The 27,708-nt window shown below is 40.8% G+C and overlaps 1 protein-coding gene across 2 annotated transcripts; it reads left to right on the top strand.

Moving 5' to 3' along the window:
• The first annotated feature begins 9,010 nt into the window (after window positions 1-9,010).
• DYRK2 (dual specificity tyrosine phosphorylation regulated kinase 2) lies at window positions 9,011-20,373 on the top strand. 2 transcript variants are annotated; one of them, XM_053978008.1, is made up of 4 exons: window positions 9,011-9,038; window positions 9,466-9,525; window positions 10,277-10,413; window positions 18,657-20,373. In XM_053978008.1, exons 2-4 carry the CDS (start codon window positions 9,471-9,473, stop codon window positions 20,256-20,258), a joined length of 1,794 nt encoding a protein of 597 aa, XP_053833983.1. In that variant the 5' UTR covers window positions 9,011-9,038; window positions 9,466-9,470; the 3' UTR covers window positions 20,259-20,373. The 2 variants fall into 2 exon arrangements, with proteins under 2 accessions (XP_053833983.1, XP_053833984.1); XM_053978009.1 differs by lacking the exons at window positions 9,011-9,038; window positions 10,277-10,413 and having other exon boundaries at window positions 9,266-9,525.
• Window positions 20,374-27,708: the final 7,335 nt, after the last annotated feature.

The following is a 27,708-nucleotide window of genomic DNA, read 5'->3' as shown; positions in this document are numbered from 1 at the left end:
TTGTCAATTTGCAAAAAGTGTTTCTTGGGAATGTGGAATCCTTAATGCTATCCTGCTTATCTCACAGTGACAAGAAGCTTGCTGTGCATTACTGAGCAGAGCAATTGAAGTGCAAGGTGAAAATCTTATCCAGAAGGCTAACTGGGAAGATGTCATTGCAACAATGGACACCCAGCTGTCAGGGTTACATTCATTTTATAGTCCTTCATGCCAACAAAAAGCATAGCAGTGGAAGCAGAGGACTTGAGCATGTGGGAAGAACTCAACCCTACAATTGCAGACTGGATAAATTTATTAAGTTGGGTGCAAGGGAAGGAAGCACCCAGAGAAAAATGGACAATAGAGTAAAACAAAATACATATTCAGCAAAAATTGACTGACCTGAAGAGCTTTCAGTAAATCAATTAATTAGAAAATTTAAATTTACTTTTTTTTTTTTTTTTTTAAATTTACCTATCAGAGCCCCAACTCCCTTGCCAACAGGCTGTCACTGTTCCCATTCCCCTGTGCTCCCTTGTGCTGCAGCAACTCTCATGGTAAATGCCCCACACACAAATTCTTCAGTTCCAGGGGTAGGACTAGCACAGAGTCCTCAGGAAAGAAACTGAAGAGGCAGGTTATTTTCATTCAGGAAAAACCCCCTGAAACTTTGCTCAGCACTCTTAAGACCACAAACACTCTCTAGTCATTCTCTCGCACTTTCAGCTCTCCTTTTCCTTAGCTGATGCCCTGCAAACAGCAGGACTCCAGTCTTCACCCACTAATTCCTGAAAGGACCAGCCCTGTAATGGCATCACTTCTTGAGAGACAGCTGTGGCCCATCTGCAGCCTCCTCACTGACAGAAAGACAATGCTAGGAGAGCAAACAAAGACCAGAAGGAGATGAAACGTTGAATTAAAAGAGGAGAGCACAAATGGAAACAGCACTGAATGGAGAGACAGAAAAAGGCAAAGGTCACACTACCAGGAAGCTAATGTCAGAAAATAAAAGATGATTGTGTTTTGCTGCTTTACTTCACCCTCTTTTCTTTTTATATGTGGCTTTTCATAATCTTTTTCATGTTACCTTTCTTACCCTTGTTTTCTTCCTTTCTTGCCTCTTGGCTTTTTACTGCCTGTTTTTCAGTGTGTTTTGTGTTTACAGAAACAGATCATTAGCCTTTACAACTGAAGTTAAATACTATTTGAAAATATCCACCTGATTCAAAAACTCACCAAAACTTTGCATATTGCATGACTGGACTGGGGAGACAGAATATTACTGTCCTTTATGCAACATTAAAAACATACTTCTAAAGGCTAACCTCACAGCAGTAGTCTTTCTCGTCTTTAATTTCTCTTTGAAGCATTTTCTCTCTCTGACCCAATGAGTCATGAATTCCTGTTTCCAGATTCAGCAGCTTGTAGTTTGTTTGCACACCTTCAGAGGCTGAAGGTCCAATGCACTGAACTTTGCCAAATGAGTGCTTTTGCCATTATTTTACTGTACAGAAGAGGACTCTGTGATGACAGTGACTCTTTTTCTCTAAAGAACTTTCAGATGTTCTTGAATTGGCCAGCTCATACAGGGGGAAATCTCCCCCTGTATTTGTGTTTCTGTCTCTGCTTTGACACCCCAGCGCACTTTGCCAGGCATTAGAATGGGCATTGGCACCTATCATTTCTGCCATATGTGATTTCCTTCTATGAGCTGCCCACTTATTAGTCCTAGCCTCTCATGTTAATGTTACCTGTTTCATACACAACTAAATCTATTTATAGGGAGTTACCTGTAGGTAGCAACCTCTGCCTTTCTGCAAATTAAAATTAATATCTCAGCTAAGCAAAAAAAAAAAAGTTCTATAATTTAAAGCTGGGATCCTAATTAAAGGTGGAACTCTGTGAATGGTCTTTTTGAAATCACTGGGATTCATTTTACTAATAAAATAGCACACCTACTGAAGTGTCCCCTTGGGCCTCTTTTCTCTTTATCTGTAGAATGCCTGCAGGAATTTTCCTTTGTTTACTTAATTTTCCAAATTATACAATTATTTTAAGTTTCAATTTTCTCAATTTATTGTGAACTATTTGTGTGTTAATATGCACATTTATTCATTCTGAAGGAGATTAGAAATGATGATAATAAATTAAAGCCTCTGTTTCATTTTCACATCATGTATTTTTTATTATTTTTTTCCCACCCTTCACACCTGAATACACACATCGTCCAAGCATTCACACAGCAGTGTAAATGAGAGGCTGGACAGCTTAGGGTACTTCCACACCAAAGAAACAGCAGTAAGGTACTGAGGGAAAACAGAGAAGATCCCTCTTAACTTTTCCTCCACACTATAAATATATAGCTGCATATCCCCTCTTGTTACTCAAGTATCAGCCTGACCATGCTCACTTGAAATTCTTCTGTACACCTCTGCGATCAGTGGAGAAAGGTAAGGAGGCTCATTACAGAAGACAAAGTACTACATGTGTTGCACATACTGTTCTTAGGAAACATAGCCAAGGGCTTCTTTTACATACATTCAAGAGATTCAGTCTGTGCTTCCCATGGTTAGCCCATGTAGGGCTTACATCCTGCAAAAGAGGGAGCTGAAGAACCCTTCACAGTTGTCTGATACCTTCAGTTCTCACTCAGTTTAATTCAGCACATCAGGCTGGTACTTTTTTTTTGTTGCCCTAACAAACCTTGATTATATTTTAATGAGAAAGTGCTTTCCCAGCATGTAGCCTTAATTTTGCTTTTCAGCAGGTGGCTCATGGTCTAGCTCAAAAGTCACCATGTACATCCTGACAGTAGATTATACTAGTTAATAATATAATGCTCAGACCCTGGGACTTAATGATTAATTTTCCTTTTATTATAAATAAATTCTGCCCAGAGAAATCCTGGATGAAGAAAATAACTTGTCAGAGTTCCTTCTGGATTCTGAGTTTCTCCGACCCATTATCTTTTAATTATGCCTCAGTTTTGTGCTTTCATAGGGCAGTGATTTTAATAATTTTAATGAGCTTCAGTACAAGTGAGTGAGATATGTAATTTCTCAATTTCAGTACCCTCTATGAGATATTAGGCTCCCTGACTCAGGGGAGCTGAAACTTCTCAGCACCTGACAGAATTAAATCCCAGCTTCTATGAAACATTACTGTGAAGAGTAGCTGAGTCCCACAAACCCTTTAAAGTTAAGTCTGTTTCATTTCACGTGTGGAATTGGATGAGCAAAGGTTACCAGTGTTTCAACAGCTGGGACTAACCCCATGTGTGAACAGCTGGTTTTTGAAACAGAGTAGCCCACACAATGAGTGCAAGAAAGATTACACAGAACTTCTATATTGATTTTCAAGGTGGTTAAAATAGGAAACTGAATTCAGAAATGACATTTAACAAGTTTGTGGTTTCTCTCTGAAAAAGTTTGGTAGAAATCCTAGGTATCATCTGCAAACTAAACTTGCAGTAACAGTTGTTTTATAGGACCTTCTTAGCAAAGACTAACATTCAAATGACAGGAGAGACAGTAGTTTTAATTTATGTCTGCAATTATCTTCCTTATTTGTGTAGCTGGGGGAACATAGAAGCTTCACAACATGGTGGGAAGGGTCCACAGAAGAGTCAAAGACACATAATTTTTCTTTTCTTCTCCCAGAGATTCACTTTTCTACTGAGTGCATAAAGAAGGGTGTGCATCAGCTGAAAAGATTCATCCAGCATTAGGCTTTTTCACTGAGATTAGTTTTATATTAATGCTACTCCAATGATTCCATCAGAATTGCTTCTGCTGGATGAGACAGGAAAACAGGAATCTTTCTCCTCCCATTAGACATGCTGGGAGTATACACAAAGGAGTAACTCTAATGTTCTAATGATATTAATACTATAAGAATCCAGAAGTTATATAGGAAATATATAATACAGAAATTTAGAAACATTGGCATAGTCTGGTGAAAAGGGAAAGCATTTTACTTAATATGCAATTTGACAGTACTAAAATACAAATATATTGTGAGATAATCTCCCACAAAATAGCTGTAATAGCAGAAGAGTAAAAATTATTTGTATGCTTGCAGATTTACAGACTCTCAGAGTTTCTTTTCAGAGTATACTCACTGACCACTAAAACATCCTTTGTTGTGTCTTTGTACTGTAATAAAAATTGTGAATTATGTGTTCTTAAACAGCAGTTCTTAAACCCTTGAACACAGAATGAAGTTTAACCTCAACAGGACACACACTGGAATGAAGGCCAACAAATATCTGAACCTGGCAAGCCAGTTTAGCTTCATATACTCTCATGTCAGTATGAATATGTACTAGCAAGTTGACTTGTGGCAGTAACTCTCTGCACTCTTGCTCTGAATACATAAGTTTACCTTTTATAACTGCATTGAAATACAATTTTATTCTAAGTTGAAGATGTTCTGCTGGGAATTTTTGTTTCTGGGAACAGCAGAGAGAGGATGTAGTTGCAAATCTTACATGTGTACCACATAGTGAAGTGCGTGTTTGAGAGCTAGTCGAGTCCTGACTGGTGTGCTTTGCATTTGCAGTGCTAGTATTTGTAGGCTGCTGTATTTTAAAGTGCCTACACTGCTCTCAGAATGATCTGCTGAAAGACAACACAGTAGTATACACAATCCTGCTCATGCCTAAATTATCCACAACAAATTAACAAAAACCTGGTGCTGATTGTGTTCAGGCCATCCTGAAGCAACCATTTACTGGGCTTAAGGGTTTACTTTTAAAATACATATTACTGGCTAAGACAACAGGCTTGTTCCCATGTTTAATTAATGGTGAGACATATTCTAAGTGTTTTAATGTCTCCAGCTCAGCATTTAAGGTCTGCTTCACAAGAACCTTTTAAAAGATGCTGAGAATTAGTAAAGATCCCCCTTCATGCAAATATGATTAGTAGGAGGGGATGATTAAAAGGTGGCAGAAAACCACATTTTTACTTTCTGTGTTCTAGGCTTGTCTGACCTCTACTTTTCATAGAATCACAGAATCATTTAGGTTGCAAAAGACCCTTAAGTTAATCAAATCCAAAAGCTAACCTAACACTTTCAAGTCTATCACTAAGCCATGTCACTAAGTGCCATGTCCTTCAACCCCCTGATGCTTGAGCAGCCTCATGTTTGCTTTACCTAGTGTAATTTATCTACCGCCAAAATAGTTTGCTGTGCCTGGTGAGAAAGGACAAAGCATAGCAAGGTGCTGAGCAATCATTGCACCTGTCACTGTGGGAGCCCCACAGTGTCATCACCGCAGCTTTGGACATGCATGGCTTCTCAGGAATTCCCTGATGCCTGACCACATAAGCATTTGCTAATACCACAGTGGCAGAGATTCTTCGTGACTGACCAGCCAGCCTTGCTTGCCCTACAACTACATACCAAAGGCCCATTTAATTAAACCCTAACCCATCTACACTGAAGAGGCAAGTGGACTGGCATGGGAGATCTCACAGGGCTGCTAAGGAGGTTCAGTGCTCCAACAAGGCAACTAGATATGAACTGGGTCCCCAGGCAGCCTGACAAACAGACCGCAGCAACCCCTCACAGTCTGCTTAGAATTAATATGTGTCTTGCTCACAAGGGCCTGACTGAATGGCTCAAGAAACACAGCACACTCTGTGTCTCTCCACACTACTAGAATAATATCTTTAATAATGCATTTTAATGTTCTGTGTGGGCAGGAACACTTTAAGACAAGGAATTACAGTTAGCAGGTTTTATTCTAGAATTATCTGGTCCCGTTGTTTTTTTTTTTTTTTTTTTTTAATGAATTTTAATTTTGTCATTTAGTGGTTGTGATTTTGCCACTTTTTATTTTTAACAAATAGTTGTTAGTTTTTGTACTGGAACTTGGTGCAGTTTATCATGGGAGGATGATGTCTGTAACAGACCAACCTAAACCTCTCCAAGACAGCTGTGGCAAGCAGCCTTCTGATTGTCCCCAGCACTTCCAACTGCCCCTTCACCTTCTTCCTTAGGTGCCCACTGTGGTACAGAACCAGTTACTGCCTTTGTCCCACTGAGCTAGCACTTTCCAGTCAACAGGCCTCTTTGGATACCTGTCTGGAAATAAAATTATCAGATATTTCTCTTAAAAACAACTGCTTTGATGACACTACCTTACAAGTCCCTTGCAAGTACCAGTTGAACCTGTCAGAGTGGGTCCAGAGGAAGGCCACAAAAATGACCAGAGGATTGGAGCACCTCCACTGTGAAGACAGGCTGATACAGGCAGGGCTGTTCAGCCTGGAGAAAAAAAGGCTCCAGGGAAACCTTATTGTGGCCTTTTGACACTTAAAGGGGACTTCTAAGAATGATGGGGATGACCTTTTTGGTAGGACCTGTTGCAACAGGACAAGGGGTACAATTTTTATACTCAACAGGGATAGATTTAGACTAGATATGAGGAAGAAATCTTTTACAAGGGTGATGAAACACTGGCACAGTTGGTACCACTAAAGATGTGAGGATGCTCCATCCCTGAAAACATTCAAGGTCAGGTTGGATAGGGCTCTGAGCAACCTGATCTAGTTGAAACTGTCCCTGCTCATTGCAGGGGGTTGGACTAGATGCCTTTAAAAGTCCCTTCCAACCTACACTACTCTATGATTCTAAGTAGTCTGTCACTCATGAATACTCAGTGGATTTGTTTGCAAGAAAGGGAAGACTAATCTTCTATCATTACAGTTAGTTCAAACCTTTGGGTAATAAAAGCTGAGTGAGCAGGAAAAAGGATCAATAAAATCCTGACTCATTTTACTCTCTAATTTCTGAGCACTGTACCCTTTCTACTGTCAGGTGCCTAACACTTATTTCTGTCCTGGGGACTGAAGCCTGTTGATCTCATCCTATGCAGCACTGGTCTGGAAAGTGCTGATATGCTCTGTATGGCAGTATCACAAAGAAGAAAGTCTTGTGGACACTCAACAGGAAATAGTTCAGATTTCTGAGTGTAAGGCTTGGCCATGAAATAATTAACCTTTGCTTTGAGTATTTAGGGTTTGCTTTCTTCTTTTCTTTGTGTATCTGCCTCCATGATTTTAAAGAGAGCTGTTAAAGGCATTGCTATTTGCAGCCATGGTATTTTGCAATTATATTACCAGGTTCCTCCTCTTTATCAATCTAAATTCTGCATGAAAGGGGCTTTTAAACTGAAGTTTATTGCATTGCATTCAGAAAAAATCAAGATGGGCTTGCCCTTGAGCTGCAATTCAGACTCCATCAGGTACTATCCTTGACAGCAAATGTCAGGATGGGCTGCAGATGGAGAAAGAGACAGAGAAAGAAAGGCATCCAAGCAGGCCCAAGGCCACTGACAGGATTCAAGACTAATGCTTACAGTGCACACAGTCTTAGAAAGAGAATAGATGGACAGGCACCACTGTAACATGCTCCCACTGAGTTAATTCAAATACTATTTGCTATGTGATAGACTAGCTCCATTTTTTACATAGTCTTCATAGCAGTCCAAGAGTGATTGAATAAACTGTGGAAAGCATACTGTGGATGGTGTACTCGACTGGAAAAGGGTTGAAACAGGACAATTTAGAGGGCTTTGTCCTATCTCAGTGTGTAAGTGCAAGTAACCTTTGAACATGCATGAAACCATCTGCGACACTGACAGTCAGAACAGACACATCATTGAAGATAAAGAACTCCTGCAAGCCCTACAAAAAGATAATTGGTATCAATTCCAGTTTTTTTATCTAGCCTGAGCATGAACAAGCTTCTCCTGAACCCCTCCCTGGACTAAATAGGAAGGTATCTTTTTTTGGTGTTTTTTTTTTTTTTTTTTTTTTTTCTGTCTGCCATTCCTGAAACATTTAAAGTATCTCAGAAGACTAATGTTATCAGAGTGTTTGATATGCAGATACCTTTGATGTGCATGCACTGCTTGTGAAAATGATGAGAAAATACAGAAAGTGATCAAAAAATACCATTTATACACCTGGCAGCCGATGGGAAGGGACATTGGGAGTGCCTGTGGACATCTGGGGGGGATATTGAGGAAGACAAAGCTTTCTTTCAGCTACAGTGGAGGGAAAAGATTAGGTGGGTGTGGACAGAGAAGGTATGATTGTTTTCTCTATGTGACAGGAGGGGTTAGGGAAATTGTTTATTTCTTTGTATCAGTACAGGAAACGTCTTTGCTTACGCATGTATCTATGGCACTAGAAGAGGCAAAGGCATGGATTTATTTAGGGTTTTTTGTTGTTGTTTTTCTTTTTTTTTTTTTTTTTTTTTTTTTTTTTTTTTGTTAGACGTAGGGAAAGGGTAGATTAATTTTTCTGTCTTTTCTGTGGACAGGGATGAAGGGAGGTCTGTCTATACATCTACCAGCTGTTTCAAAAAGAAAAACCTGCGAGGTCTGCATGGACTTCAAAAAGGGCTGAGCATAGGTAGGACAGTTCGCTTCAACGCTGTTCCAAGCGGGGCAAATATTTAGTCTTCTATTTTTGGCAGTAATGACGTTCGAGCTGACAAACCAGGAATTCAAAAGCATTGTACTCCACAAAGCACATCGTGCAGTTTGGAAAACAAGGCCAATAACGCCCCTCGCACTCTCATTCTAGGCTGAGACACGCCTCCAGGGCAGTCCCAAAAGCTTTTTTTCCCCCTTTTTTAAAGTTTTCACTTAAACACTATGCGTTTCAAGTTATTTATTCCTCGTCCCACGGGGCCACCTTTGTCTTTCCGGTCTGACAGAGATGTCCCCACCGCCCTGACGAGCTGGCTATCCCCCGGCTCTCTGCCCCCACACACGCCGATTTCCCTTCGCGCACACGGGCGCTGCCAGGCCGGAGGCTGCCGGGCGGCCGGAGCCGGTGCCCGTGCCCGTCGCCGCGCCCGCGCCGCCCTGCCCGAGGCCAACATGGCTGTGCGGCCGCGGTGCCCAACGGCCGGGCGCGCCCCGGGCCCGCGCGGCGGGGCCGTTGTGCGGGCGGAGCGGCCGTTGTGCGGGCGGGCGGGAGGGCGGACGTGCGGCACCCAGGGGGAGCCGCGGGCCGCGCCGCCTCCGCGGCGGCGGAGCGGTAGGGAAAAGGAGGGAGCGGCGGGGAGGGACGGAAGGAGGGCACGCGGTCGACGGGGCGGGGACTGCCGAGCCTGTGCGCTGTTTGTCCCCGCTCCGCCGCGCGAGGAGGAGGGTCCTGTCCGGCCGCCTGCTGCTGCCTCCTCCTCCGTGCGAGGGGACCGGGGCGACCGGGGCGGGGGCGGGGAAGGTGATGAGCTTGGGCCGGGGGCTGCGGCGGCGGCGCGGCTGCTGCTGCTGCGGCGGGAGGCGACGGCGGGCCGTTGGAGAGTCTGTCCGGCCGGCCCGGGGCCAGGGGGATGCAGCGCAGGACGTGTCTGGGTCTGGGTGTAGCTGATCGGAGAAGAGAGGCAGACGCCGCCCGGAGAGGCCGAGGAGCAGCGGAGGAGAGCCACCCTGACATGCCTTTTCCTCTCCCTCCTCTCCAGCGGCCATGTTAACCAGAAAACCCTCGGCTAGCGCCGCCGCTGGTGCTGCCTACCCAGCCGGTAAGGAGAGCGAGCGAGGGCCGCCGCGACTGCCGCTGGGCCGGGCTGCGGAGGCCCGGCGGAGGGGGACGGAGGCGGGGGGGCTCAGGGGCCCAGCGGCCGCAGCCGCAGAGGTGCCGTGTGTGTCGAACAATGATCCGCCCTCCCCCCGCGGCAGCCGAGTCCGGGGGGCCGTCGGGGGCTGCGCGCTGGGCTCCGGCGAGCCGCTGTTGTGCGGGATGGCGAGTTCGCCTCGGGGGAGCGGGGCGGGGTGAGCGGGGGGCCGAGAGAAGTCACGTAAGGAAACGACCCAAGGAGAACTGGGGATCGCCGCGAGTGCCGGAGCATATGTTTGACAAGGGGCAGCGGTGCTCGCCGCCGCTTCCCACGGCAGACTTGTGAACTCCTGGCGGGTCCCCGGCGGCGCCGGGATTTCGCCGGGCCAGACGGCTCGGGGGGAGGCGGGAGGCGCGGGCAGCCGTCCAGCCCCGAGGCGTTTGCGGAGCACAGCCGGCTCGTTCGCCCGGTTAGGCGCCTGCCGGTGGCGGGTTAATCTCAGATGAAGGGTTTAGCCGGGCGAGGACGGCCCGCCCGCGCTATTAGCCGGATCGGTGCGTGTGTGCGCCGCGGCGGCGATTAGCTTTTAATGGCTTCTGCCTGAAGCAAGACGGGCGGCGGTGCCGGCCGAGCGCTGGGGCCGCCGCCGCCCCGAAGGGCTCGCTGCCCGAGGGGCCGCAGCTGCCCGCCGCGCTCACCCCTCTGCTCTCCGCAGGCAGGGCAGGGGACAGCGGCCGCCCGCTGCCGTCTTCCCCGGGCACCGGAGCCGGGGTCTCCCGGGCAGGAGCTGGGACCGGCCCGCCGTCGCCCCTCGCATTGCCGCCGCTCAGGGCCAGCAACGCTTCCCACACGGTGAGCCGGGGTAGGGGAGGGTGTGGACGGGGTTCGGGGAAGGGGCATCTGACCCCGGGGTGTCGCCGCGCTGCTCGCCGGGTGTCCCCAGTGGCAGGACCGAGCGCGCATGAGCCCCCCGAGGCGCATGGTGCTGGAGCAACGTCTGGTTGATTTCTGCGGGCTCCGATGAAATGTGCATGCTTGTTGTGAGGCTGAGACACTGTAACTGCACACATTGCTTTCTCCCTCCCCCTTCCCCCCCCCCCTTCCCCCCCACTTCAGACTGGGTTTGTGTCTCATTTTTAGAGACAAATTCGATATTTCACACTCACATAGAGGAGATGTTCTGGTGAACACATTTTTTGAGATGAGGTTAGTCACTATGATTAAAATGTCGTATGAACTGCGGTGAAAAATGAAGGCTGCTCTCTCATTCATATGTTTGATCAGCTCAGGCCGATTGCAGTCTTCCCTAGAGATAGCTATCGCTGTGCTCAGGGACGATGATTGGATGAATCTGCCTTTATTGCTGCAGTAGTTTACCTATAAAGAAATAACCGCTGATGGCATGAAAAGAGTGTTATTTTCTGGTTCTGTGATATCGCACATTATCTCCCACTCCTAGTTAATCTACTAGGAATGAAACTTCCCAAGTATGCCACTATATATGGGTAAGAGTGCCTTCTGTCCTGAAGGCATGACAGAGTAGAGAGAGGGATCTATACACTGTCATGTTAACACTAAGTATCTGAAATTTTTATTGCATACATTTCCTTTTAAATTCTGAAAGATTTCATACTGACCTGAAAGGCATTGATGGCATACTTTTCATAGAATTAATGAGTTCTTCGTGGAGGCTTACATACTATCTTTGTAAACATGGCAGAGCTTTAAATAGTGATGTGATTATGAGCTAGTGGAAGGTGAAACTGTGCATTTAGATATTAGTGTTTCAGTGACTTTCTATGTAACTTCAAGGGTAAAACATATTATTCAAATCCATTTATGGCAAGAATTGTCTTAAATAAAAAATCAGTGTGTGTGTATATATATAGGGTATTCTCAAAAGGAGTGAGGAATATTCCGCAAATTCAGGGTGGAGCTGCATACTTGAGATCAACTTCATTGTATATTTATGTAGCTAGAGTACATGTCTGAATTTTTTGTTAGTATAAAAGGCTAGTTTTTTTCACATTTGTATACCAGTTAAGTGCTGCTTGATTTTAGAGTTGGGGCAACAGCTTAGGGGTTTGTTTAAATAAAATCATAGAAGAAGGAACATAGTACAAACAGCCTGGGCACCAATCATGCAAGTGCACTTAGGGTAGAGCTTACATGTAACAGAGCCCAGACTTAATTTAGGATTTGTGAAAGCATGGTGATCCAGCTGTTTTTCTGTGACTACTTACTTATTTTGGAAGTACAGAATTTTGGAATTCTTACACAAAGATTTTGTGTATATGTATTGTATATAGTGTCTGTGTGTGTGTGTGTATATATATATGTATATACATGAAGATGCAGTCTTTATAAAAGACTGCATCATTCAAGGGGTGTTCAGGTGTTACATTTCTGTGTTCCAAGTATCTTTACAAGTATGTGATTGTGTATGTGTGCTTATGTTTATATGTGTACTTATGGAAGCACTCAGGAATGATCAAGCATTTTATGGGTATGGATCATGTCCCTCTAGATTCTGACTGTTTCGAAGACTGTCTTTCCTTTGTGAGAAAGAGCCTACTCTACAGTGTTTTTTTTAGCCTTCAGTGCTATTACAGAAATGCCTCATACTGCCTTTGTAGGTGGTTATTTTGTGGTTCACTAACATAACTTTTTGTGGTAAGGATCAGATATGACACCAGAATGCTCGATTTTAACCTGAAAAAAAAAAATAGTGGCAGTATCTGTTCTGTAAACTTAGGCCTACTGACCTCAGCTGACACTGACAGATTGAAACCACTGGTTTTGTATCCCACCACTTCCTCCAATCAGACCTGTTTAAAATGGGTCCTTTCAGTTTTCTTAAATTATTTTCCTTCTTCTGTCCATTTGCTTATCCTGTTTTCATCTCTGTTGTACCTATGTAGCTTCTGTAATAGCTAAAAACAGAGTATTTCTGTTTTTGTGTTTCAGACTTTCAGAAGGTATGGTGTGCTTAAGTGGGTGAACTGCTGGTGTTTATATATAAGTGTGCATAGTATGTATACTAATTGTGAGAGAAACTGAGGTAGAAGTTACGTTTTGTTTAAGCTGAAGGGTTTTTCTTTTAATGCAGACAGGGAAGAAGTCAACTACTTGTCATTTTCTTGCTTGTGTGATCCAGCCTCTGCTGAAACTGTGGTCTCCTACTGTCAAGTGAAATTTAATTGTTTGGTTGATTATAAATAGCATGGGTAGAAGGGGAGAAGATGATGTTTTACACAAGCTTCATAAAATGGGACAGAGGTTTTGGTGGCAGTCTTTGCAAGCACAGCAGCCTTTGTTGTTAAGCAGGCGGGGTTGTGTGTTCTACTAGGGAAAGGTGGTTGGTTTTTTTTTTTTTTTTTTTAATGTGCCTTCATCCTAGGCTTATTTGTGCATGCTTCCATCCCTGGCTGTCTTTTTTGCCTCGTGGTGGAAAACATGAACCTATTTCCAACCTCTTGTCCTCTTCATTTTCCTTTCCAAAGTCAGTGCTTTCTCTTTGGAAGCCTTAAGTTCTTGCTGTGATGATTGGAACCTTTTTCCATTCACTCTCTCCTATTTCATTATGGTGTTGTAACATCCATTTGACATGCTGCAGTAGAGATTATCTTGCTTGCCTGCTGCTCTGCTTGTATAAATCCCAACCTGTCTGTGAGTCCCTCTTCCAGACTCATCTCTGTCTTCTGCCTAGCTCTATCTCTGTTATTTCTTACTTGGCATGTATTCCTTCATTCTGCACTGTTTCTGTTTCTCTTGCAGTATACCAGTATAAATGTTTTCATCCTCCTATCTAGTACTGTGAAACAAGCCATTTACAATGCATGATTCAGTGCCCTCCCACCTCAAGCCCTTTCTAAGACTTCTGTGCAGCAAGCCTATTTTCTTTTGCCACCAGCTTTGAAGGGTTATCCATATACTTTTGCATCAGTCACTGTATTAGTCTTGATTTCTTTAAATTTAATTTTTTTTAATTGACTTATAATGGAACAGAGATTCCTGGACTCTGTTAATACAAAGACCTGGTAGATCACATGCTGCCAGTTTTTGCTGTTGTCATCTGCTTTAAAGCAGGTAAAACCAAAGCAAATACCTTCTTATTGTGGTGCTTTCATGTATTAAATTGCCACAGAAATGCTGTCACATTTGAGTGGAAATAGCTATGCAGTCATGACCTGGATTTTGCTACATCTTGTTTTCTTCAGGTGTTTCTTCTTCTATTTAAAATTTGTATCTGGGGGGAATATGAGGCTATCTTAGCTTTCAAGGGCTATGGGGGTCGGCTGTGAAATTTGGGTTCCAGCTGACGGTGACTGTGGTGCTGTAGGGACTGCAGTCCTTTTGAGCACATCTCTCATATTTGTATAGCTCACCTAACCCAAGGGGCTAAATTTAGTGTACATTGGCTATCCTTCTGAGTTTCATCATGTGTAATAAATGCAGCATGTCCCAGAAGTATTCAAACTCACTGCACCCGTAACAGAATTAAAAAATTTAAGAATCAGTATCACTCTTGAGGCATAGTACAGTCTGTGAAAATATTTGCTATATGAAGTTATGTTTAACTTTTCAAAAAAAAAGCTTATATGGACCAGATACAACAACAGTAGAAATCTGAATGGTGTGTTCCTTCTACCACACTTATTGAGCCGCAAGCTCAACAAAGACTTAGTCTTTTTTGGTGTATAAAACCTATACTCATGATAAAACCATTAGGGATAATCCTGTATTATTATCAGTGTACTAATTAGCAAGTATTTTTAGTTCTGAACGGAGGAATGTTGCTGAATTAGTTTATCAAGGAAAAAGATGACCTTTTGTACATTTGCTCAGACTTTTGTTTTGTAGTCAACAAAATAGGCAGTGAAGCATGCTGCACCAGATACCATATGCCTCTTGTGTGTTTGACACAGTAGGGCTGAAACTGGCATGCCCTGAAATACTGTGAAGAAAGGGCTATATAGTGTAACAATTATTCTTTAATTAAGTTTCTACTTTACAACACTGTTTCTCCCTTTGTCCTCCTTTGTGCGAAGTAACAGCAGATAATGGCATCTGATTCCTGTGCAGTATTTCAGCGGGCCATCATGATTGCTCTATTATTAAGATTAATTTTACAAACCTTTTTAGATTTTGATTGACAGCAAAATCTTTTTTCTGTGATTTTGCTCCAAATAAAATAATAAGATATAGCTGAATCATGTGTCTGTCTTGGATAGTTTTACAGGGTGCTAATAATCACAAGAAGTGACTGTTACAAAGATGAAATATGATACAATTACATAATATCTTGATGCATTTGGAGGATAAAGTTGAGAAGAGGTATATGCTTCTGTGGGGTTCAGTCCTATAAGTAGTCTTGTAAAAGGTCTTGAAACAGATCAAGGGGTGAGACTACTGCAAAGGAATTGCAAATGGGTTTGCCACCTTGTTAGCAGGCTGGATTTATTTTTATGCTACTTCCCTGTTGTTACAGGTCTGTAACCTTAGTAAGTTACGGTTCTACTTCTGTTCCTAAATCCATTTGTGAAGGCAAAAGAAACCCAAATAATACCACCCTCAAATTAAAGTTTTGTTGCTTTTTAATTTATTTATTGATCATAGTTTAGGCTGTAGTTTTTTTTTTGTTTTTTTGGTGTTTCTACTTCAAAGATTAGGTGAGTGTTTTCGGCATAGTCATCAACTTCCATAAAATGAACATACCAAAGTTAAAGTAAGATCTTAATGGTGATTTTGAAGTTATGAGAAACTACTAAGAAAGAGAAGGAACACCGCATTGTAACATTTGCTGTTATGTAATTGATAGTTTCAGAAGATTCAGGAAGATGGGTTCAAGCTCACCAGTTATTTCAATATATTTTATAGACTTACAACAGTAGGTTTTTGATTATGTGTGCTACAAAAATATGTAAAACTTAGAAGGTGTGGATGGGTTTGAGCACAGACATCACAATATATAATCAGTAAGCTTCATAAGTGCATGCAGGTGATCAGTTATGTTGGTTCTGGAATTTACGGGTCCATCTGCAGAAGCAAAATGGAGATGTTATAAACCTCTCAGGCTTGTGGTTTCGGTTGAAAGGCTGATGGAGCTTTTGCGTACTCAGAAGAGTTTGGTACTGGACTAAGAAGGCTGTGGTCTTTTGTAGCTTGCCAAGTCCATTAGTTGTGATTCAGGAACTTACAGTGTTACAGGTGAAGCCTGTGGAGCTTGTGAGCAGTGCAATCTCAGACACCCAAGTAGCCAGAAGTAGATAGGCAGAGCAAAGGGACTGGTGCAAATCCAGTCCTCATCCAGGTTGGGAATGGATGAGGAAAGTCCATTTTTGATATGGACTTTGTGATGCGTTGTGTCTGCGCTAAAACTCCTGTTGGGCTTTTTTGAAAGAAAAGTGGGCTCTCTTCTCCTGCGCAGCTTTTGGAATAGAGCCTGTGATAATGTGATATTTTCTACAAAGAAAACGAGTGCTACTGTCTGCATCTGCATTTGCATTCCCAAACAGCTGACTGAAACTGGCAAAACCAGTCACTTAGGATTTGGGTTGAAGTTAGAATAATGCTGGTGATTTCATTCTGCTGCTTGAAAAACCAGAAGAAAAACGATGAAGATATCTGAAGATGCAGGAAGCAGAGCTGCATGGTTTGCACTTTAAAATGTGTTCACAAACACACTTTTAGAAAAAATAACATTTTAGTCCATGTTGAGGTGGAATAAATATATGGGATTTTTTCCAAGCCCTGAAGAACTTCTCAGTACATATATTGAAGCAAGCAGTGCTTAGGAATAGTGGAAAATAGTTAACTGTGAAAACAGGTTACTTGAGGGGGAAAAAAAAATCAAGATGTGAGCTGTGGCAATGAGTGCTTGGGTTAAAAAGTTCTTAAAGATTTACTTTTGCAGCATTACTCTTTCTTCATCATTGTTTACATTAGTATTGCCTACTCTGGGTTTGTGTAGATATGTTCTGCTTTTCTTCAGTTAGTGTCAGAGAATAAGTTTTTGTACCTAGAGTTTCCAAACTTGAGTCTTTGGAATTGTATGTTTACTCTGACGCTTCATTATGCCTTTTCTTGCACAGCTCTCCAGTGCTGTATGTGCTGAACCTATGACACATCTTACTAACTAGATCTGGTTCTTCTGAAATAGGTTATTTAGCAGCTCTTGGGGCAATTTTTTTTCTTTGCAGTAACTGCTGTTTATATACAGGATCAGTGCAACCTTCAGGAAACTGCTACTGCAGTGTGCCTCAAACTTGACCTGAAGGAATTGCCTGTAGGCATGAGAAGTCCTCTTAATGATTTAATTTCTGGTGCTTTTGAGACATCAAACAAGGAAGGGAGTTTTTGTTGATTTCCTTTATATCTTCATTGTGCTTAAATGTTAAAAGCGTCTTTGCTCTGAATTGTGATTTTGTGGTAATGCTTTCTATGAGATTGATCAGATTTGGTAGCGTGAGCCTAAATTTCTCTGCAAACAAACATACACATCAAACAGCAATGATGAATGAACATCAGTCAAAATGGAATCAGAAGAGCAGTCAACTTGGCAGAAGCAGTCCCCGCGAGCTGTTGTTCTTACATTATGTGAGTTTCAGAGCTACAAATTTCAATATACTGTTCAAAGGTGAAGCTAGTGTCCAGCTGGCAAGTCTTTGGGAACAAGTTACTGAATTTACAAAAAATATGCTTCTGCCATATCAGACTGATGCCTTAACAGAAGCACAAAATATGCTCGAGTCTGCCTTGCATGTCTGGGTTTTCTCATTAGGAAGCACTTCTGCTGTTGCAGCACAGATTTCATTGCCTCATATCACAGCACACAACTGTCATTTTCTGATTTCATTTCAGCAACCTTAAGTGAACAAGGGATGTGTTACCCTTAGCTGCCTAGAAAAAATACAGTTCAGATGAAAAGTGTTCTCAGCCCTGGCTTGATCATCTGTCTGACAGTATCGGTGAACTTTTCGTTAGTAATTTGACATAAATATTAAGACTGGTGAATCAGCTGGAGAGACAGCAGGGGAGTTCTTCCCACATTTGTGTAAGACCAGGCGGAAGACAAACTAATTATCCTCTACTTGAGAGCAAATGAGAAATTCTAAAGACAGCTATTTTAGTGGCAGGTGTGCTTGTAAGTTTCTTGTTTCTTCTTAAAAATAACAGGTTTGGAGCAATAGCTGTTTTCACATCCCAGTACTTTGCTGTTTGTTTGCTTGAAAATGCTGAATGTTGTTGTTTATTCCCATGTATATACTGTCAAGAACAAATCTAATTTCTAAAATCTATCAATGTTTTTTTTTTTCATTTCTATAGAATAAAGTTACTGTATGTTCCTTAAGGCAAAGATTTGCTCTCTACTCAAGTCTGCATAAGGCCCCAAATCTCATTTTGGTTAAAAGTTATTGTTAGACTGGTTTGGGAAAGTGCTGTAGGATATGCTTATTCTTCATTGATCGGAATGTTTTGCTGACTTGTGACTGTCTCAATTGCAAGCAGTAAGTTACATTCTTGTACTTCAGAAATGTGTGGGTTCTTTTCCTCTTTGTGCATGTCACAGCACATTCCTTATTGCTTAAAAATGTATCTGTAACCTTTGATACACAGCAAATTTACGAACAAGTTAAAATCTGGATTTCTGAGAACAGGTGAGGAGAGCATAAACCATGTAAGTTCTTACAGGCATTGTATGTTATATTCAGCATCTGTAAAACTGTTACTATTTTTCATGAAGTCTGATGTCCCTCAAGCATGCATCTTGATGTTACAGGTCTGCTGCCTTGAATATTCCTTGGAAATATTGTTAGCTTCTCATGGTAGCACACTTGTGATTGCCGTGTTGTAGACATTTTGGAGAGTCATGAAAATAGCATTTGAGAAACAAGAATCAGTAAATTTAATAGCATCCAGCAGTATCACAGTATACGTGCTGTATTTTTTAGATTCTCTGTAAACAATTGACATCCAAGAAGACACTTAATTTTGAGGTGATTTAGGCAGAATGGAGGGTTGCAGAGTGAATGTTGAAGCATGGTGTTCATGTCTGTCTTGTTAACTGGGTATGTATTTATTTTCAATTTTAGGTTGGAAGCAGTAAGCACACAATGAATGAGCACCTACATGTTGGTAGCCATGGACAAATCCAGGTTCAGCAGCTCTTTGAAGATAATAGTAACAAGAGAACAGTTCTGACAACGCAGCCAAATGGACTTGCAACACTAGGCAAATCTGGATTGCCAGTGGTTCAGGACAGACAGACAGAGAGTGCCCACAGGCGACAAGGGAGCTCTAGCTCTTTAAAATCTACAGATGGAACAGGAAAGGTGAAAGCCTCTGTTATCACACCAGAGCAAGCAATGAAGCAATACATGCAAAAATTAACAGCTTTTGAGCATCATGAGATTTTTAGCTACCCTGAAATATACTTCTTGGGTCCAAATGCAAAGAAGCGGCAAGGTGTGATTGGTGGTTCAAACAACTGTGGGTATGATGATGACCAAGGGTCTTACATTCAAGTGCCCCATGATCATATTGCATACAGATATGAAGTCCTGAAAGTTATAGGGAAGGGAAGCTTTGGGCAGGTGGTGAAGGCCTACGATCACAAGATGCATCAGCATGTGGCACTAAAAATGGTGAGAAATGAGAAACGTTTCCACCGCCAAGCTGCGGAAGAAATTAAGATCCTGGAACACCTTCGGAAACAAGATAAGGATAACAACATGAATGTTATTCACATGTTGGAAAACTTCACATTCCGCAGCCATATCTGCATGACATTTGAGTTGCTGAGCATGAACCTGTATGAATTAATAAAGAAAAACAAGTTTCAGGGCTTCAGCCTACCTTTGGTTCGGAAGTTTGCCCACTCCATTTTACAGTGCTTGGATGCTTTGCACAAAAACAGAATAATTCACTGTGACCTTAAACCTGAGAACATTCTGTTGAAACAACAGGGTAGAAGTGGTATTAAAGTGATTGATTTTGGCTCAAGTTGTTACGAGCATCAGCGTGTCTACACTTACATTCAGTCACGGTTTTATCGTGCACCTGAAGTCATCCTTGGTGCTCGTTATGGGATGCCCATAGATATGTGGAGCTTGGGCTGTATCCTGGCAGAGCTTCTGACCGGTTATCCACTTTTACCCGGAGAAGATGAAGGAGATCAGCTGGCTTGTATGATTGAACTATTGGGCATGCCTTCTCCAAAACTCTTAGATACATCCAAGCGAGCGAAAAACTTTGTGAGCTCTAAGGGTTATCCCCGCTATTGCAGCATCACAACCTTGTCTGATGGCTCTGTAGTACTTAATGGTGGACGCTCTCGGAGGGGAAAACTGCGTGGCCCACCAGAGAGCAGAGAGTGGGGTAATGCATTAAAGGGGTGTGATGATCCCCTCTTCCTTGACTTCTTAAAACAGTGTTTAGAATGGGATCCCGCTGTCCGTATGACACCCAGCCAGGCTTTGCGGCATCCCTGGCTAAGGAGACGGTTGCCAAAACCTCCGACTGGGGAAAAGGCCTCAGCAAAGAGAATTTCAGAGAGTACTGGTGCTATAACTTCAATTTCCAAATTACCTCCGACTTCAAGCTCAGCTTCAAAACTGAGGACTAATTTGGCACAGATGACAGATGCCAATGGGAATATTCAGCAAAGAACAGTGTTGCCAAAACTCGTTAGCTGAGTTTGAAAAACCCAATGCTGTTAATATGAGAGATACAATGTGGCTGAGCCTTATTTGTATGAAAAATTAGCTCAGATATGCATTTTTATTTGCTCAATAAATCTATTAATTTGTATCTTTCAGCACTCATTTTAAATGTAATTTTAAATGTTAATTTTGTTTTTATAAAAATACGGGGACAATGCTTTAAGTTTTTATACTTATTTTTTAAAATGTTTGTCTTCTACAGTACAATTAGCCTTACTGTAACTAGTGTGACATAGTAATAAACATCAGTGGCAGGCCACTGGTTACAACATGACTGTCATGCATTGCAGCGTGGTATCAAAGGTATTAACCTTTCTCTTCCATGGTTCATATTAGTTTTAACCTGGGGTAAATTTGAAAGACTACCTTTTGGATTTTATGGGTTTGGTCTGGATTCTGTGCACACTCGCATCTATGACTGACTGGACTCCAGAGAGAATACTCAAAGAATACAGTTAAGCACTTGTAAACTTGTAGTTTGAAGTGGAGCCATAGCACGTTCTATTGTCATTTTTTATGTGGCAGCCCAGAGAAAGTCATGATATCACTAAATGTACTGTCACCTCCTATAGAATAGTTTCTCTATTTAAAAGTTATGGGCTTTGATTAAAATGATCATTTAAACATAACGCAAAAAATAACACCAGGGCTAAAATGACTCTTACGTTGCACGCCATGTGGTAGAGTGAGAGGAACGGGTAGTCTTGGAAAGCATGAAAATGGCAATGTGTCTGTTTCTCTGAATTTGAAAGTGGCTGATTAGTTGGTAAAGCAAAATTGTTCTGAACTTCATTTCACATCTGTAACATTGAGCATTCACACAAGTTCTCCTTTTTTCTTTTTTTCCACCATCTCTTCTGTTTTTTTCTAATGTGCAGCTTGATCTCCCAAAATCACATAGGCAGAAGTGCTCATTCTGTCAGTTTTATACTGTAACTTCCAGACTGTTAAACTACATGGATTTCAAGGTTGCTTTTATTTCCTCTGACAATGTTTGAGCGACTGTGACTTCTGTGGTACATTTACACTTCAGATCAAATCTGCATGTAGGGGCAAACACGATGTTACTATATTGCTTCCTGTAGAGGAGTACTTCACCTTAGACAGCTTAACTGTAGAAGGAAAGAGCCTCAGTGGAAAGGTTTTCAGTTAGAAGACACCATCCTAGATAGTTTCTAATAAGGGAAGATTATCAAAGGAAAGCTAAGCGCTTCGAATTTGATTTAATCATTGGCATTTGTAGATGAAAATTAACTCTGAAAGAACAATTATATGAGATATATGTAGATTTGTTCATGTGTGTGTGTGCTAATGCTTGGTTTTTCTTTTTTACTTTTAACTGCATTTATGGAAGAAAGATGGTCTACTAAAGAATAGTATCTAGATCTACGAGAGAGGTATTCACATGTTGTAGCATGTTTTCAACAGGAACAGTCTGAAATCTGAGATCAGTATTTTAATGCTTACAATGGCTGTGGTCTACATTGGATGTATAAAACATATGAAAAGGGAATTTTAAACAAAGTAGAACAATCCATAAGGGTTTATGGATGTTAGAACAAGACATACTAGAATGGATTGCATTAAACCTCAGTAACTTTACTTACAAACAACATTTATATGCACAGATTTTACTGAGTTACTTGTACAAATTATGAAAATTACTTAAAGCATGGTCCCCTGAGAGGCCAAGAAAGTTTCCGGTTAAGTTCTCCTTCATATTGGTTAATTTACCACTTACAGCCTAAGTTTTGTTTGTTGGTTTGTTTTATTTTTTAATTTAATGTAAGACTGGGGGAGGGATATAAAGAAAAAAATGACAGAATTCTCAGGAAACATATCGCTGAACTTCTTGCCAAAAAGTCAACATCTAAAGAAGCTCCAAAATAATTTCTGAGTAGAGGATGTTATTTGTTGATTGATAAATGTAAAAATTAGACTGTCAATCAACCATTTTTCTTACTTTTTAAAATAAAAAGATAATTTCTTGCCTCTAGTCAAATTATTTCATGTTAATTGTTCACAACTTTATACAATATGTGTAAGTGCAATATGTAAACATGTATGAAATCATGTTAAAAATTAAATATAATACTTTAAGAAAAGTGGGGTTTAGAATATTAATATCCAGTAAATTATGGTCAGTAAATTCTAAGTCTGGAAAAGAGATATATTAATTTTAATGTAAAATTAACTAACTCGTGACTGTGGGAATACAATACTGTGTATTTTTCTACAGTAACAGGGAATCTTTACTTCCTCCACCACCTGCTTGGCTTTACCACTCCTTTCTACCTTAACTCTTCCTGCAAAAGTTGGGAAATAGGGATGCTGATGTTAAGGGTGAAAGAAGAATCATCTCCCTTGATATTTTTTAAAGCAGACATTGATACATGTTCCTGCCTTTTGTGGCAACTTAAGGTGAAAACATTAATGATGTTCATGGGTCATTAATGGGCTACAACCACTAAATTTTCTTTTTCATGTAACCAGTTCTTAATGCCAATAATGCATTTATGATCCACCTTCTTCATAAATGCTACCGGAAACTTAAAAGGCCAAACTATAGTGTGAAGAGCTATTTTTTTAACCCAGATACAGTGGAACTTCCTCTATACTAAAGGAGCAGCTACATCAAGGTTTTTAAGTGATGTAGCTGCATTTTATTGTAGCTTATTTATACCTGTAAAAAAAAAGGCGGGGGGGTGGGGGGGAAGGACGTTGCCTCTTGCTTTGATGTGATTTTATTCTAAGGGCTCTGATAATTAGGCTGATAGAAGTTGGCTTGGAAACAGTGCTTAGTCTCACATGTTACCATTGTCTGGGGATGTCTGAGATATTTTCAGATTTAGTAACAGCACAGTGTTGTCTTTGGTTGCAGTCTCACTTGGCTCAGTTTCTTGCACCACTGGTGTGTTCATTACCACTTAAATGTTGGAACAAGAGAGTGATGCAAGATGTGTAGATTAAGGATAGAGGATGGATTGTGCCCTTGGTGTTAACAATGTGCCTTTTGTTACAAATGCATCTTGGCCTCTTTAACCCTTGGAATACTGCTTAGTAGGGATGAAATCTATTTTTAAGTGCTATACCTGTCTTAAAACATCCTGTAGATGATCGAGGCCTTAATAGAAACAATAAGGCAATCACACTGCTAGGGTGGAGAGGACACTCTGTTCTTGTAGTACCGTCTCATTAAGGGGTTAAAGATGGCCCTTCCTCATTGGTTGTACTTTAACATCAAATTGATTTTTTTTTTAAGTAATTTTTTGTTATAGTGACACTAGACAGAAATCAACTGTATTTGTAAAAATTTACCTCAAACTCTTTAGTTTTATAGTGTGATTTAATCCCAGGGCATTTGGTATGAACCAAAGTGCATTCCTTTTATATGTGCCTGGCTCTTATAAAAGTGACCAGGGATTTTTACAATTTGGGTGCAAGGCACTTAAGCCACTTTTAACTTGGTGGGTGGTTTGGAGTTATAAATGACTTCATGGGAATGTTGAAAACACTTAAAAGACAAAAGTAGCATCGGGCAATATTAAAATCTTTAAGCAAGGGTGTGCATTATGTAATGCTCTCCATTTGTTAATTTTTTTTCCATCAGTAATATTTGTGATAAATATGAAAAGAACTCTTTTTACAGTCAGCAAAGATTAGAATATTGCCCAGTGTAATGCTATGGTAGCATTTGAATAAAATAACATTTGTGAATTATTGTTTCTAGGGGCTTGTACATCTCTGCTACAAATTGTAATGACTCAGTTCAACTGCTACAATTGCATCTAAGCAGTAGCTTGGGTTTTTATTGGGCAATGACTTAGACACGTGACTGTAATATGCTGCAACTGTGTGTACTGAAAACATGTGAATAATGATTGAATGTGGACTGTGTATATATTTATGTATAATTTTCTGTGAGATGCTGCTGTTGCCACTTAACATTAAAGATGTTGTAGTGGGTTTTAATCCTAGTGGCCAGTTTTATGATACTGTATGTATTGTACAGCTGATGACAGGAGTTAAGACTGTTCTAGTGAATATTTGTTACATTTTATTGTTGTGGCCAGAGATCATTTCAGAATAAAATTTTATGTCCTACTTTGATTCTGTCCACTGTACTTTGGGTTTTTGTGTAGTTGTAAAGAGAGCCCTTGGAATGCTGACATTTCTTAAATGTGGAAAGGCCTTCTCCTAGCCTGCTCAGTCAGTGGCAGCAGTCCCTTTGTCCCCAAGCTTGCTTGCTGGTATCTGTATATAGCATTCACCCATTGCTGGAGGATGACTCTTCTACTGCTTTATGTGTCTTGGCAGCCTTGAATATTGCCCAAAGGCTGCTTTTGCCCTGTGGTTTCTAAAGTTCTTGTCAGGACTTAGAAAGCAGTATGTTTTGTATTTTTATTTGCCCCCTATTCTAGAGAAAAGATCTTTGGCAAGAATTTTGTGAACATGGCTGTTCTAAGTTTTTATAGCTGCTTTTGAAAGATTTTTTTAGATAACAGGAGGTCTGATTTTATAAGAAATACTTGATTGAGACAAGTACAGTGTGTATTCTTTTTCTTAAATCTGCTTTAAAAAGACCCAGATTTCTGCACTAATGTTCGTGTCAGACTGAGTTTTCAGAGCTTGTCAGACTTTGTAAAGTCCCAGGATAATGAAAACATATTAAACAGGATAGACTGAGCTAAGTTCTGTCCATGAATACATTCAGAGTAATTTCACCATTTAGCGCAGAGCTGCCTCGTAGGTGATTGGCCACATTCTCTGCTTGGTAATGTCCATGTGCACCTGCACCCAGAGCAGTTTCTCTGAAAAGCTTTCTGGTTCAGGTGAGCCCAGGCTGAAATCAAAGGATTTTAATTGGACTTTTTTAGTATTTCCTATTCAGCATAGTAGGGAGATTTTAGAGCACAAACCCCATCAATATTAAATATAGATAAATACAGTTTACAGCCCCAAAAAGCAGTGAGCCAGAAATTACATCTTTGTGGCCTATTTGTTTGTAATTATGTTCTTCTGAGGACAAAGGCCTTTCTTTGGTTTTAGTTAAACTGTTTTGTTGAAAAAAGTTTAACTAACTCCAGCTATCTAATCCTCTTGCTAGCTTTTGCACTCTTTTATCGCCTTTGTTTTTTCCTTTGAAGAAGGGTCAGGGCCATCTCGCTTCTTTTCAGTTGTCTGGAAGTTGGCTTTTGGCCTGTGCCATTTGCTGAGGCTCCCAATAGCTGTGGGGAATTTGTGTTGCCCTCTGCCAGCACTTCCTTCCTAGTCTTTAAGAGCTCAGATCTCTCCCTAAAATGGAACCCTTGGAATACCACCCTGAATGACAGTCTGTAGCTGCTATTATCTCCACAATGCTTCCTTTTATGAAAAATCTGTTTCCCTTTGGATATCAGCTGTGCATCTCTTGTTTTTACAGAAAACTCAGTAAAGAATGCAAGAAGCATAATAATCATCAGGTACTGTGTTGTTCACTTATAGATGCTGTTGCTTCTCTTCAAAATGCTGTCTTGTGACAGTTTTTAAAAATCTGCTTATTGAAAGATCCAGCAGGAATTTTACTCTTGCTCAAAACTTAAGAAATGAAAAAGGTACTATGGAATGTGTCTGTATAGGTCTGCCTGTGTTCAGGAGTTGGTATGGAGAGGGAAAAAAGGCACTGGTAAGACAAATAAGACAAGTTTTGGGTAAGCATGATCCTTCCGGGGTTCCGTGGAAGTTTAAGAATATCAGCAGTATCAGGCTGAGAATGGGGAAGTCTTAAATGCTTCTCAATATTTTAAACAATTGATAAACTATTAATTCAGTGGAAAAACATTATTTTGAAAGCCTGTTATTTAAACTCTATGCTAATAATTAAAGGATAGCATTAAATAATCTTTTCTGTAGCTAGAACTTTATAAACATTATTATAAATTTCTTTTAGAAATGTAATTTATAGTCCTGTTATGCTGCTAGCATAATCTTATGTTTTATATTTTATTGTTCTTGAGAGGAAGAAGATTCCTTGTCTTTTTCTTGAGTGCATGATACTAGAAATCTCTCAGCCATCAGATACGCTATATCAGAGTAAAAGTGGCATTGGTAGAACTGGTTTCTGTTCCTTGGCAGAAATCTGCCACTCCTGGAACTGGAGTTTCACTGTGTCGTTTTCCCTCTTTGATTTTGTCTGCTGTTTGCTTGCTTGTTCATTTGTTTGTTCTTAAGAAGTGCTTTCCAGCCTCTGGCTGTGGAGAGTCTTGCCAATTATCAAACACATTAGGTTAGGGAATACTGCAAAAATATCAGTTCTTTAGCTATTTCCCAACAATAAACAGAAAGTCTAGCTCAGTACCAAACTCCTAAGACAGGGAAAGCACGTTCACCTCCAGCTGCTGGATCCACACTGACTGTTAATCTTCTTGTTTAATTTCTACATGAAGTTTGGTGAAAATGCCAGGTGCTGCAGAATGAAATGGCTTGTGTCCATCACTTTAAGGGGGAAAATGAGACTACAGTGGAAGGTCATGACATCTTTTTTGAGAATATTCAGGATAGGGATGGAGCTAGGGAAGGTTTTGTTAAGAAATTCTTGTACTGGAAGCTCTGCATAACACCATGGGAAGTGGCAATACAGTGTTCCTGCTAAAAGAGTGGGAACTGTTTCCTCTGTTTTGCAGACTGTTTTCTTTACTGTGGTTTGGTTATCTGCAAACTGCATGTAGCTATGCATACCTTAGGTACCTAAATATATTGTCTGGAGCAGCTGTGAACAGTGAAATATTATATTATCACTAACATGGACACTAGGAAATCTAAAGATTCTCATTTAGAGACGAGATTGTCTGACCTAACGTTGTAGCATTCAAAGTCCATTTAAGACTAAATGCAAAATCCGTTTGTCTAAATGCAAAGCATTGCTGTGAACTGTTAAACCGTGATTCAACACAGAATGGGAGAGAAATGTCCACAAAGCAGAAAAGCAATTGACAATTGTTTTATAAAGACTTTTGACCAGGTTTCAAGCATCCTACTGGTTAATGTAAGACTACCTCTTTAATTTAATAAAAGTGGTCTGAATAAAGACTTAATAATAATATTTTTTATTTCAGCTTCAATGCGGCAGTAAAAATTTCACATTTAATTATTTTTCCCCCAACTGTGGGTTCTTGCAGAGACTACAAATATGCTTTCCTCAAACCATCTAGGTACAGACATCTACTCTAATATCAGCTCCTGATGGATAAGCAGGACCCAAAATTAAGGAATGTGTGTGTATATACAAAGTATATGTATAGGTATGCATGTGTGTACACATATATGACTCTTTGAAAAACAAACCCCAAAATTCTGCAGGTATTCTTTGTAGTGCTTTACAAAAAAAAAAAAAATGTAGCTTTGTTTTCCCTTTGCCTCTTTGAAGTTTCAGTGTAAGCCCAAC

This window comes from Vidua macroura, chromosome 5, assembly GCF_024509145.1.
Source record: "Vidua macroura isolate BioBank_ID:100142 chromosome 5, ASM2450914v1, whole genome shotgun sequence".
NCBI lineage: Eukaryota > Metazoa > Chordata > Aves > Passeriformes > Viduidae > Vidua > Vidua macroura.
Note: the sequence above shows the minus strand (reverse complement) of the source record. Positions and strands in the feature narration are given on the sequence as shown.